The 13,523-nt window shown below is 43.4% G+C and overlaps 1 protein-coding gene across 4 annotated transcripts in view; it reads left to right on the plus strand.

Moving 5' to 3' along the window:
• Nucleotides 1-1,726: 1,726 nt before the first annotated feature.
• DGKD (diacylglycerol kinase delta) overlaps nucleotides 1,727-13,523 on the plus strand; it is a 76,758-nt gene continuing 64,961 nt past the window's right edge. For all 4 annotated transcript variants that reach the window (XM_082223787.1, XM_082223790.1, XM_082223791.1 and 1 more), the window contains exon 1: nucleotides 1,727-1,895. In XM_082223787.1, the coding sequence (XP_082079913.1) occupies nucleotides 1,731-1,895 (165 nt within the window). In that variant the 5' untranslated portion in view covers nucleotides 1,727-1,730. The remainder of the gene's footprint in view (nucleotides 1,896-13,523) is intronic.

Here is a 13,523-nt window from a genome sequence, read left to right on the forward strand (position 1 = left end):
AACAACAACACAGCATGTCAGTTTTTGTATCTGATCTGTTTGTACTATAAATAGGCTGGTCTCCCTAGCTGAGAACCTCCATTTTAGCAGTGGTTTCAAGGGAAATGCTGTGGTTTCAACATATGATGTCAGGTGTGGAGTGGATGTGCACGGTTTGGGGAAAGTGGCAGTGCAAGCCAAACTGGGACAACTGATAAGCCCTAGCTGATGCCACCATTTCCCCTTTTTATGTTTGGAGGGAAGGTGAGCAGGTTAATGTACACTAGGAGGCTGCTGTAGTTTACACTATAAACATCTGTCATGGATGCTTTAGTTGAGATTCCTGCATTGTGGGGGGTTGGACTAGATTACCCTTGGGACCCTTCCAACCCCTGGTTCCCAACATGGGGCACACACCTCACAGGGGGGCAATTAGATTTTTAAGGGGGGCAATTTAAGAATTAGTTATTAACAGTTAATGGCCTTTTAGGCTTCCTCCACGTGAATAGGAGTTCTCTTTTTGAATAATAAGGATTATATGTCACAGGGGGGGGGGTTGGAATCAGGATTTTAGAGATGCTTAGGTGGGGCATGGGCAAAAAAAGGTTGGGAACCACTGCTTCCAACTCTTCAATTCTATGATTCAGGTTTAAGTCTCCGATTCAGAAGTTGTGGTATTCATGGTGTGAACCATACAATGCCTGTTGTGTCAAGTGCCCTTTCATGCTGTTGAATGCCATGTACTTTGTGAAATTCCTACACAGAAGACACTTTTAACATACAGCATATGTAATAGCTGCATACACTGCAAAATAAACATGTATTGGTTGTTGGATGTAATAATCTACAAGCAGGTTTTTTGCCTGCTTTTTCAGTTTTATGTGCTAAAAGATAATGACTAGTTCTGAAATGAGCATATGAACACAGGGTACAGTGCCATGCCTTCATATATCTATTTTACAGAGGAGTTATTGTAACTATGTGTGTACAAGGCAGTGGGACAATGGAGGTGGCCGTGACATGCTCTGTACCTGAAACCAGAATGATATGTCATGTTTCTGAGGTGGCAGATTACAGGTACAATAACTTCATTTTTAATGCTGCCTTCTGTTCGAAACAAAATGCTGCTGTTAGCAAAAGAAAAGAAAACCCAGAACAAATTCTAGTCCGTTTTATCCACTTTCCCCTCACGCGCTAGGTCTTCTTTAATGTATATTTATTTTTAATATGAACTGAGTTGTAAAGGCGAGCATGGTTTATCACAGGGGGAGATTTTAAGCCAGGGTGAAGAAAATAAATGGGGCGGGGCTTTTATCCCCTGAGTCCTCTTACGCCAGATTCAGATCGATGTGCTGCGACGTTCACTGAGGACACGGCAATATTTTAACATGGTCAGCAACCCCTCAATACACCCGCCCTGCAAAAAGATGGGCGAGTAGGACGCGCGCGGGGGGGGCCGCATTCTTAATTCCCCGCGCGCGAACTAACAGCCTTCCCGAGAGGCTGCCGCCGTCGCATCCCTTTTCGTCCCCCCTATTCGCTTCAAGCCACTTTAGGGGCCTGAGGAGGTCGCCTCAGGACCAGTGCAGAACCGACCCGCCAGAGGGCGGCCACGTCCGCTGCGGACGCCTCTCCGCTCCCCACAGCAAGCTCCCCGCCCGCCCGCGCTCCCTCCTCCCTGGCTGGCCGGCTTGCACCGCGGCGCTTGCGGCGCTAGGTGGTGCTGCCCGCCCTGCTCCTCACGGTGCAGCATGGCGGCGGCGGCGGCGGGCGCCTCGCAGCCCCAGGCCGGGGCCACCGCCGCTGCCCCTCCGGTGGCGACTGAGGAGTCGTCGGACAGCGAGCCGGAGCAAGAGCCCGGCTCCCCGCAAAAGCTCATCCGCAAGGTCTCCACGTCCGGGCAGATCCGCCAGAAGGTGAGCGCTGTAAGGGTCGGGCCTTCAGGGGAGAGGAGGAGGAGGAGGTGGTGGTGGTTATGCGCTTCCCCCTCCCCTCAGCCTCCTTCCCATCCTCCATTTCATTCCCACTCTCTCCTCCCCAGACCAGCCCCGGGTAAACGGCGCTGCCGTGCAGGGCCTGGGCTCTCCAGCAGCCCTTCAGCGCGTTCCCCTAACCCGGCCCTCTCGTCAGCAGCAGGGGTGGCACTTCCATCGCCCTTTGCCCTTCCCCTCATGGTCTATGCCAACCCCCCCCCCCCATGGCTACTGCGCTTTGCAGGTTTTATTAGGCCCTTCGGCAAAAAAAAATATGCCCGTGGTGGTTGTGGTGGGGAACCCCTCATCCACCTCTTGCATCCTCCCATCTATCCCAGTTGCTAGGTCTCCCAATGAGGGAGGGCGAGAGGGCACACAGGTGAGCAAGGGCCAAGGCAGCAGCCGGTCCTTGCGCTCCCCTGGCATTTCGTCCACCTGAGTGAGCAAGGTGCAGAGGTGGGGCTGGGGGAGAAGATGCTTCTGCTCCTTCTCCCGAGCGAGCGCACCCTTCTTGAGTGGCGCAGGGGTTGGCAGCGTGCTTTGCGACACCCAGAAGGAGGGAGTCAATAGGGGTGGGTGGCTCCGTGCCACCACCCCAACCTTCGCTCTCTGGGTAATGCAGTGGTTGGGATTGGGGCCCAGGGTAGTTGTGTATCTATGTATTTCGTTTACGAACGGCTTCCCGTGGAGGCGGTTTCACCACACAGTAAAAAACCATATACAAAACAGCTGCATATATAAAATATAGTATAGGCCCAGCCCTTGCTGTCACACTGAATTGAGGGAGAAGGCAGAGGAGTGAGTGAAGGCAACTGTCCCAGCAAGGAGTCATCATCTCAGCTTTCTTACCCGAACATGCTCTCTCACTCGTATTTCTCAGTGGGTTGTGTGGTGGGTTCAGCTCTAGCCATCCAGAGAGAGTGTGTAAGTAAACCATTTACCTGCACGCTATCTCTCTCTCTCTGATGTGGCAGTAATACCCCAAATATATTGCCCAGAAGGGCTACTAAGTAAGCAGGTGAGAGGTGACAAGGCACTGTCTCTTTCTCCTTCACTCTCCTTATCTAGGTGGTAAGTTAAGAAGCTGCCATGTCACCCAAAGTTCGTGCATCCAATTTTGGTGCAGCCCATATGCAAAGTGTAAGCAACTAAGTAGAGTTGGTGGCCGTCTCTGCTTTCTTGCCCTCCACTGGGCAGAGGAGGACTTTAAGAAAGAGTAGAAACAGTGATCAAGGGGAGGCACAATCTTTCTCTGGGCAACATGGTGGTTGTGATTAGGCCTAACAGAGGTATCACTTGGATAGGTGAGCAACTACTGACATTGGTAAGGAGCAATGGTCTCATCTCACCTGGCTGTAAAAGGGCAGATAACTTGAGTTATGTGAAGGTGAGAAGTTATGGTAAGCAGTCATTCTAGAGAGAGAGGGTGGGGGTCTTTGCTGGCAGATAATGAGAAGTGAGTGCTCCTTTCAGGTGGCAGCAACTAATGTGACCTCCATTATATGCTCACCTAGCATACAATGGATACCTAGTGTTCATCCAGCCTAGCAAACAAGCAAGCTTTGTTCCCTGGTAACTGAGAAGGAAGGAAATGGCAGGGGCTCAGGAGGAATGAAGGAGGGATGTCACCTCACTCTGCCTTGATGGTAGGTCTAGTCCAGCTCCATTCTATTCTCTCTCTCCCTCTTCTGGGTGGTGAAGTGGAAAGGAACAGGTACTTCAGCTCTGCACCCTCTAGGTGTCTTAGGGGTCCAATCTCTACTGCAGTTTAGAAAAAGAGCAGGTGAGTGAGCAGAGGTGGCTCCTTCTTGCAACTGTCACATTTTTGCTTTAAGCCATGAGTGACTCTGGGCAGAAGGGTCTGTGTGGAGGTGGAGAAGAGAAGGTGTTTCTGCAAAGAGACAAGGAGGAGGGACTCTACCTATTCAAAGGTGATCCAAACCTCCCAAGGGGGTTTCCTTCTGTCAGAGGTGGCAGTTCTTCCTCGGTGAGAGTTGGTCAATTCCCGTGTTCTCTCCCAAAGTGTGTTGGGGCTTTGGCACCTTCCCGACAGTGCTGAGTCCTGATGTCTTTGTCATACTTTGTATGTGCGCGCACACACAAATTCCTCTGCTGCATCAGGATGCTTAGAGCTGCTTAAATGTCCCCACTTAACCCTCCCTAGGCCTTCCTGCAGTGTCCCATACCCATTTTAATTTTACTACCACAAAAACTATTGTTCCTTAATGAGTTTGGAAATTTAGAAGAGTGTTGCATCTTGTTCTTTGAACTGTGCATCTGCAGTCCTTGCTGTGTATCTCATGAACATTTCCATTATTCTGGCATGGGTTTGATTATTTTGAATGACCAGCAGCAATTCAGCCAGGGAAGCTTTTCCTATTGCTGCATCTGGTGCCAGGAAAACCTGCAACCACTGAATTTCTACGTGTTGCAACATGGTTATGAAGCCATACTAGAAAAAAAAAGAATCTTATTGGAGTTACCCCTGGTATCTCTCAGAAGTCTGCAAATAACTTGTTATGTTTCAAGTTGTGAACCCAGGATTCGAAATCCCTATTGTGCATCCTGGGAGCATTTGCTGCCTGCAAAGCTTCTGAGATGCTACTTGTATCTTTGACGCAGTGTTATATGTACTTCAACTGGAAGTCTTCATACCGTATGGTTGCATAGCAATAAGAGCAAAAATGAAGGATGAAAAAATCATTGCCTTAAAGGTTCATTACATCATACAATGTCGTGTGACATTGAAATGTCTCAGCACTGTGTTTCACATTCAGGAGGAGAAAAACTTGGCTGGTTCACACATAATGCTAAACCAGGAATGGGGAACCTATTTCCCTCCAGATGTCGTTGGACTGCAACTCCCATCAGTCCCAACTAGCATGGCCTTTGGTCAGAGGTAATGGAAACTGCAACAATCCAACAGCATGGTTTAGTGCTGTGTGCATGATTTGGAATTGGCTGGAGTGAAGTCTTGGGCTCGCTCACCCCTCTCCCTCTGCTACATGGATGAACTAAGGACTTGCACAGTGTTCACGTTTCACTTTCCACTAGTATTTCCTTGTTACGTACAAACCATTGATCTTGGTTTCAAACGTTGATTTTGGTTTCTGCAGAAACTGATGGGCTGCAGAATAGGAGGAAAGAAGAGGCATGGAAATGGGGGTAGTGCCTACTGTAAGAAATGACAGTAGAGGAGGGATGAAAAAGGGTGTGTGCAAAGGGGGAGTTGTAGAAAAAGGAAGGAGGAGTTGGCATTGGTATGGGAGTGAAGATGAAAGCAGGGATACAAAAGGGGCTGCAGAAAAGGAGGGGACGGTGGCTTCATTACTGGGTGAAGGTAAAAAGGGTGCTTGGTAGTTAGAATGTATGGAGGAGGAAGACTCTGGGGTGGACTCTGGGATAGGGGTTGCAGAAAAGGGTGGGGAGAAGGCATGGCTATGAGAGGAAAGGTGAAATTTGGTACAAAATGGGGCTGCAGATTAGAAGTGGAAGGCTGGGATGATTGCTTGATTAGGCACAATATTCAGCAAGTGGAAGTGCATTAGTGAGGGAATGGTGAGCAGAGCCCCGTAGTTAACATATATTTGGAGAGAACTCTGGGGAAACTGTGGGTTTCAACCAATATTAAGTTTCTGAATGACACATTTTTTTCTTTATTAAGTCTGGAAACAGCCTTAAGTTTAAGATAGAAAAATCACTTCTAATTTCTGCTGCATTGGTCAAACTTATGAATACATAGTATATATAGATTGATTGATTGATTGATTGATTGATTGGTTGATTAATCAAACAAAGAAACAAACAGGAGGAAACCTCATAAAACATGTAGTTAAGCCTACTATTGACATTGTAGTATTAATGCTGAAGTATTTTCTTCCGGGGTACTGATTTAAAGTTACTGGCAGTGACATCATAAACTGTTAATTGATTACTTGCTTTTTACCTCAGGTAGCCAAATTCTTTGTATATGGAGAGCTGCTATCTATACTTTGGTGATTATGACATTTACATTTGGAGAAAATTCCTGAACTTCATCTTGTTTGAAGATAGACATTTGAAATTCTGCTTCCTTAAATGCTTTTATCATATTTAAATAGTACACTTGAAGTGACTCCCTTAGGAATAGGGAAGGATCCAGCAGCCTCAGATTTGGACTCATATTGGTGTGAGTGAGAAAAACAAAGAATGAGCCTTTCCCAATTTAGAATGTTTTAATTGCAGTAATTAGAGATATGACATGGATGGATACGTTTTATATTTTGCCATAGTTCATATAAGGCCAAACTCCTCTCTGAATTCCCACTTAATCACTTGCCATGCTTTGCATCATTTCCTACGTCAATGTGGTTGTAAAAAGCCTAAACACTCTGCTTGTGCTATGTGAATATAAACATTTTAAGTACAAGGATTATAAACAGAAATTGTGTATAGCCATTAAGCTTCCATTGCTTTAATCTAACAAAAACCTCTAGCTAAGCAGTACTGGATTCTCAAGATAACAATTTTAGAATTACCAATTGCTCTATTTTGTGACTTGCTAACTTAATTATGTATACATTTCTTCATTTACTTCCGCTCTAGCTTTTGATCACCTTTTCTTTTCCAATGAGAGATGGAAGACAAATGCATGATTAATGTGTATACTGTGCATGTCATTTTGAGGGTTTTATTCAAAACTGACTTGGGTTGCTTCCGTACTAGAACTCTTTAATGTTGCTGAGGAATTGCGTTTCTGCAATTAGGTGGTAGTGGAAGTGAGGCAGATTCTTCACAGCACGCAATATAGCATTATGTTATCCAGTATCTTGGCCAAGATACTTCTTTAATGTCTACTCATATCGAAGTTCAGCTAGCTAAGATGCTTTACATTGCTAATAGCAAGCTTCGTGTTTGCTGGTTCAGACATGTTACTGCTTTCTGGGAAGTGTGGTTTGGGGATTAATACTCATTTGTTCCCTGTTTAGTTAGTTAGTTAGCCCCCACCCCCTGACGGTAATATGTGTTAAATTAATGACTTCTCTTCCATTGTAGCTTTTTATCTTTTCTTTCCATTACAGTAAAGTATTGCTGTTTTACTCTAATGAAAAGAAAAGAGTGGGGAATGGTGAGAAACCACTAATTTAATGCACACTTTGGGAGTTGGGAAATTGGCCAAATGGGCAATTCAGCACTATTCCTGCAGCTGCACTGGCCAGGGTAGAAATGGAATGGGCTTGAACCTGCAGACGGGAGCTTTCTGTTTAAAGGAACAGTTACCCTTAAAAGCTCTAATTGCATGTTGCCTGTCCATGATGAACAGGCTGCTGCTGCAAAAAGAAAAAGCCACAAGTTGGGCCTGAAAAAACACTGGGCAACAACACAGAAAACAGTGGAATGTAATAATCTGAGAGTGGTTTGTGAGGATTCCCCATGAGAAGTGAGTGAAGAAAAGATGGCAATTCCAGGGAAAAGGACAACCCTGATGTTAATTTGAGCTTTATAGCTGCTCAGTCACATAAGGTTGACTATTTAAGATATAGGAAGGTTCAACAGGCCCTGAACAATAAAAGAGAAATATGCACATGACAGTATGCTTCCAGTAAACCACAAGAATATATTCTAAACATACATTTCCACATAGGTACCTTAGGTTTGTTCTTGCTGTTACTCTGAACAATTACTGGCCTTGAGGAGTTTCTGGAATTCTAATAGTGTTAGTTCTCAGCTATGAATTTAGTCTCCTAAATCATCCAGTGAGTTACAGTTTAAGTGCTCATTGCAATAAATCTCAAGTGCTAAGGCACTGCTTTGCTTGCATCTCAGCCATTGGCAAGATGATCTAAAGTATCCTGAAGGCCTGAAACATGACTAGCCAGAAGATTCTGTTTTTACTTTAGTTTCTTATTCACGCTCACAAAACAATCAAAGGTTCCTGTTATTTAGCAGTGTGCACTAAAGAACAGGTGGTACCATCCCTAGCTAACAGGACTAGTGGTCAGGGATGGTGGGAGTTGTAGTCCCAAAACATCTGGAGGACTGAGTTTGCCTGTGCCTGCTCTAGCATATAACATTGCTGCTTAAGATCCTTTTAGACTAAGCCCAGGCCTTGCTTAGTGATGGAAGCAGTAAACTGAAGGCAGACTGGCTGTGTTAAAGAAAACTGTGAATCTGAAGTACAATACTTTAATAACAGAGTTTTGTGTGAGAGAGAGAGACTCAGTAAAAGCGTAATATTGCATTATACATTAAAAGCTGTACTATGCACTGTACACTATATATAGTGTATAGTGTATATATACTATGCACTATACTATACTATTCCAGCAGACCTGTAGAGAGAGACAGGATTTTGGGAGAGGTGTTAGGTGTTATGAAACACTGACTTTTGTATTACAGCCTGCTTAGTATTACTCATACTCCTGTCTTTACTGACCTTTGCTGATGCACAAGCTGGGCTGGAGGGAAAAGGATCAGCAAAGACTCAGATTTTCCCAAAGAGAGTTCACTTTACAAGTTGACACCCATGGCTCTCTGTGTTTTCCAGGTTCCAGGAACCAGAGAAGCATTTCTGTGAATTGATATGAATGTTTAGGAACTAATTGTACAAAGTTAGTTATAGACACAACACTGTCTCCATGTTGCTCCTGACTTCCCTTTAGTCATTGGCTGAGTTTACTTACTATTTGGAATATTTACAAACTACTAAACATTACAAAATACCATAGCAAATGTATAATGACAATAAAAATATAACAAAATAAATCAGATACAACAGTTCATAATAACATAAAAAGAGCCTACTGAATCATGCCAGTGGCTCATCTAGTCCAGCATCATGTTCTCACAGAGGCCAACCAGATGCCTGTAGGAAATCTGCAAGCAGGATTGGAGGACTAGAGCACTCTCCCTGCTTGTGGTTTCCAGAAACTGGTATTCAAAAGCATTTCTGCCTTCACATTTTCGAAAGGGGAATCTGATGCTGCCCATAAGTATCTAGAAAAGCCTCTCGAGAAACCCTGTGGAACTAGGAAATATTTTCGCATCAACACAATATATACAATATATGTTGGAGCTTGTCTAACTTAAATGGGCAATGTGTTGTAGAAGCCAGGTTCCATTGCATTGAGGTTGTCATGTTGTCACACCATGGCTGAGATGCATAGATTTGAGGCCAGGGATCTTCTCCGTGCAGATCACGTGTTCTGTAAGTGTGTCTTGGCCGTGGTTCAAAATAGAGGGTAGGATTGTATCCTAAGCATCAATTACCCATCTAGAATGTGGGATGATTACTTCCCTTGCATGGGAAGGTAAAGATTATGAAACATTTTGTGCATTAAAATATATAAATGAGAAATGTGAATGCAGATTTTTAAATAAAATTAAACCAGTATTAATTATGTTGCATAATATTTTACAATCTGCAGTATTTTGCTGCTTTAGAATTCACTGTGTTTTCTGGCGCTTATGTTGTTTTATTAAGAAGAAGTCTTCTTTACATCATTACTTTGTCCTATTTTTAACAGTGCGGTTTACCTGTAGTTTGCAGTGCAACAGGACGTGGTGAGGACCAGCAGCAATAAAGACCTTAAAAATAGTTGCCAGCTAGCTAAAAATAGAAATGTGAGACAAAGTAGTTCAGACAATATATTTTATTTAAACTGCTGTATGTGTGTTGTTGACCAGGGCTAATGAAGCAATGACACATTCAGTCATATTTGCTCCAGATTTTCTCAAATGGTTCCTCTTCTGTAGAAGTGTATTTTCAATTCATGATTAGAAAGTGGAAAAAATGACCAGATGCAGGCATAATATGAAACCGTGGTATGTGCTAACCATAGTCAAGTATCCATTGTTTGAACTTCCAGATGTGTAGCAGACAAACCATGGTTGCTTGTATGCTTGTTTCCCACTTGTTTCCCACTGGCTCAGTATCCAGCTTCACAAGATCACTCTTGCCTCCTTGTTGTAGCAGCCTTTTGAGGCAAAGCAATGATCCTGATTGATTTGTTACTAGTATATGAATTCAGACATAACAACAAACCACAGAGGACCTTTTCAGTAGTCCCATTTTCTCCCTGGTTTGTGGAATGCTTCACCTGGTGAGACCCACCTAGTGCAGACTTTGTCATTTTTTCAGCCCCAGGTCAAGATGTTTCTCTAATCCCAGGTGTTTGATGTGCTAATGGTGATTTCCTCATCCATCAACATTATGCATAAGATGCACCTGCATTATGTGCAGCTCAATTAATGTTTTCAGGGCACATTACAATCATTTGGAACTTGACATCCTTCAGAATGGATTCACTGACTAGTTTAAAGTGTTTTGGTGCCTCTTCAGAAGGTTATCAACTTGCACACCTGAAAAAGAAACATGAAAATTTATGTATTTAGCATTTATGTTATATAAGAAATAAATAATGAATGCTTACAAACAGCTCACCCCATCGTGGGGATTCGAACCGCCAACCTTCTGATCAGCAAGTCCTAGGCTCTGTGGTTTAGACCACAGTGCCACCTGTGTTCCTACTAACCATGCCCTTACTACCATAAAAAACAAACTAGTAGGGAGTTTGGGGACAGTTCATTTCAGTTGAGGAAACAATTCCCTAAAATATTCTTTGATTTGTTCAAATGGGCAGTAGACAGTTGTAATATTTTGCTGCTACATGGGTACTCCAATAAAAATGCACCTAGTTTTCTGGTCTTGTGCTTTGCCACTCACTGTAGCACAATTCCATAATTCCAAACTATTTTTAACAACAGCAACAAAAAATTAAAGCCTGCAGCACAGGGCAAGAGGCCTTACAGGATTAGAGCCAGAACCTACACATGTTTATTCAGAAGTAAACACTGCTATTTTTAGTGGAATCTCTCCTTTCTAATCCTAGACATGTGGTTTGGGGAGAACAGAATTCTCATGTGCCTCTTGTTTTGCAGGGTCCCTTCCATTTGAAGTTCTAAGCGCCTCAAGACATTTACTTATTTTACAAAATGTGTAATATTAGAATTGTGTTCTTCATGGGAAAGGACCTGCATTGCGGGACAAGAAACAGCTCTGTAACTGAATCTGTAAAGTTTGTGATAGAGAAAGGAGGGATTTTCCCAGCATATCATTTCACCTACCCCAAGGTCAGCTCCTCCCAATGTGGCTCAAAATTCGAAATTTTTCTGACCACAACTGCAGAGATGTTGCTCTTCTATTTCACTCCTTTACTCAAAGTCAGATTTTTTTGATAAGAAAAAAGATGAATGAGCACTGGGAAAATGTATATTTATGGAATGATGACTGCATCATGTGGATCCCCTGTTAAATATGAGTTAACAAGCCATAGCAATTGCACAGTAAACGTCGTCTGGAAGCAGACATTATTTATTTTTATGTTCACAAATGGATTCCTCCAAACTCACAAACAACATGGGGTTGGATCCAGACTTGCATTTCTGTGAACAAAAACAGAAGAGACTGAGCTTTGGTGAAGGCTCCTGCTGGAGGAAGGAGGGAAGACAACTTTCTCTTATAGTCCAAAACTCCACCTCCCATGCTGTTCTTGCCAGAGCATGTTTTCAGGGGTCTGCAGAGGAAAGGGGGAATCTGCAAAAATTGCTTCTCCTCCAGCACAGCATCTTGTGGAGTTCTATCCATAGCTAGTCTGGATCCTGCTCATAGTGTGCATTCTCATTCCTTAATATGGAAAAAAATAAATATGGAAATACCAAAAAAAAGCTGCCACCGGATTAATTTCATATGTAGTACATCTTCCAAGATGTCATCATATCTGAAATCTAATATTTAACTTATCTTTACCCCACTGCAAAAAGGGACATTCTTATCATAATTTCAGTTAGTATGCTAACTGTGAGTCTCCTTTAAAGATTATGTGATGCTTAGAGTAATGATTCCTCATTGCCTGAAGACTTAGTGATAGCTTGAGAATTAGTTGATGAGTATAAATCCCATGCAGCCTCTGTCTCTTGGTTCACATAGGCCACTAAGCTAACAGAAAGGGGAAAGAAAGCTGTTTTCATGACTGCAGTTGAAAGCTAGTGAGGTGTATGTAGTTGCTACAGTGTTGGACTTGGATGTGGAAAACCCAAATTCAGAACCACACATGGTTACAGTGTTCAGTGGGTAACTTGGTGCAAGTTACAATGTCTCAGCCAGTTTACTTTAAAGGGTTGTTCTGAGGACAAAGCATATCTCCAAGCCCCCGGGGTCCATAAGTTTTGGCTGGTCTTGCTGGCCAAGCCAAAAATTGTAGTCTCCAGCTCATCCACCCTATTTTTTTCCTGAGTGGCAGAAGCTTGGTGGTGGGGAAAAGTGTGTGCTTTTGCATACAGCATCCCAGAAGTGCTTTGTAGTGGCATCCATTCATTCTTGAAGATAAGGCCACTGTGGAATGTGTGTTACTGAGTGCCAGTGCTCAAAGGTACACAGAGCACCCTCAGGTCACAGTGCCTAATACTCCCACTCCCCACCTTTCCTGCTCCAAAGCAGGAATACGGGAGTGGAAAGTAATTACTGGTTTGGCCCTGTGTAGCTAAGGATCTTCAGGAGCCTTCCCCTTGGAGGTGCAGGACAATCCCCAGCCTTCCTTGCACCTTTGGAAATGACAGGGATTGCCACACAACCGCCTGAATGATTCCACCCACTTCTACATCTAGGTGGAAGGCTTGCTGCTCACCATGCATGCCAGAGGCAGTACTTATTGAAGTATGTTCACTTTTTAACACACTTATTCACAACTTTGGTGTATTCTCAGTTTCATTTTACACATCTATCACACGTGTTTGAATGGACAGGCTCTTCTTAAAACATGGTGGTTTAGATATTAGTACAGTAGTCTTTTTGTTGTTGTTGACTTCAGGGTTAGTGTTTGGCTGGAAAATGAATAGGTTTCAGCTGTCAGTTGGAATACAGAACCTGCCACCCCCTTTCTACAACTCTCCTTCTTATCACTACAATGTTGCCTCTACATTAGCTGGACAAGCAAAGACCTGCAACTCAACTGGATATTGTTGATAAGATGTGTATGGCCAGTGATATGTACATGGGTCTACAAAAACCACCAGCTGAATCAGAGCCATCTGACTTGGTTAAGTTTAAGATTATCCTGATGACTCCTGTGCAGATGGCAGAAAGCGGGACCTCATGGACCTGTAATAATAAAATAAAGTAACCATAGATCCTGCACATTGTCAGGAAGTGGTAGAAGGCACAAATCCCATGCAGCCTCTGTCTTTTGGTTCACATAGGTCACTCAGCTGCCAGCAAGGGGAAAGAAAGCAGTTTGAACAACTCTTTGCAACTACTCATTCCTCTTTTAAGGAGTCATTGCATCCTTTGGGAGGGAAGTGAGGTTATTGAATTCCAAATTAATTCCTGGTAATTGTTTTAACTTTCAGTTGACTAGTACATGCATTTATTCCCAGTAATGATGCAGATAATTAAAATATCATTGCTTCATATGACTGACTGGTTGCTATGGGATTTAAGAATAAATTCCTATAATAAGACAGTTTATTTTTGAGTGAGGAGGCAGAATAAGATTTCTCCCTTTATCCATTTGCTGTGGATCACTGTTCACGTAA

Source organism: Podarcis vaucheri (genome assembly GCF_965113315.1).
Source record: "Podarcis vaucheri genome assembly, chromosome: 5".
Lineage (NCBI taxonomy): Eukaryota > Metazoa > Chordata > Lepidosauria > Squamata > Lacertidae > Podarcis > Podarcis vaucheri.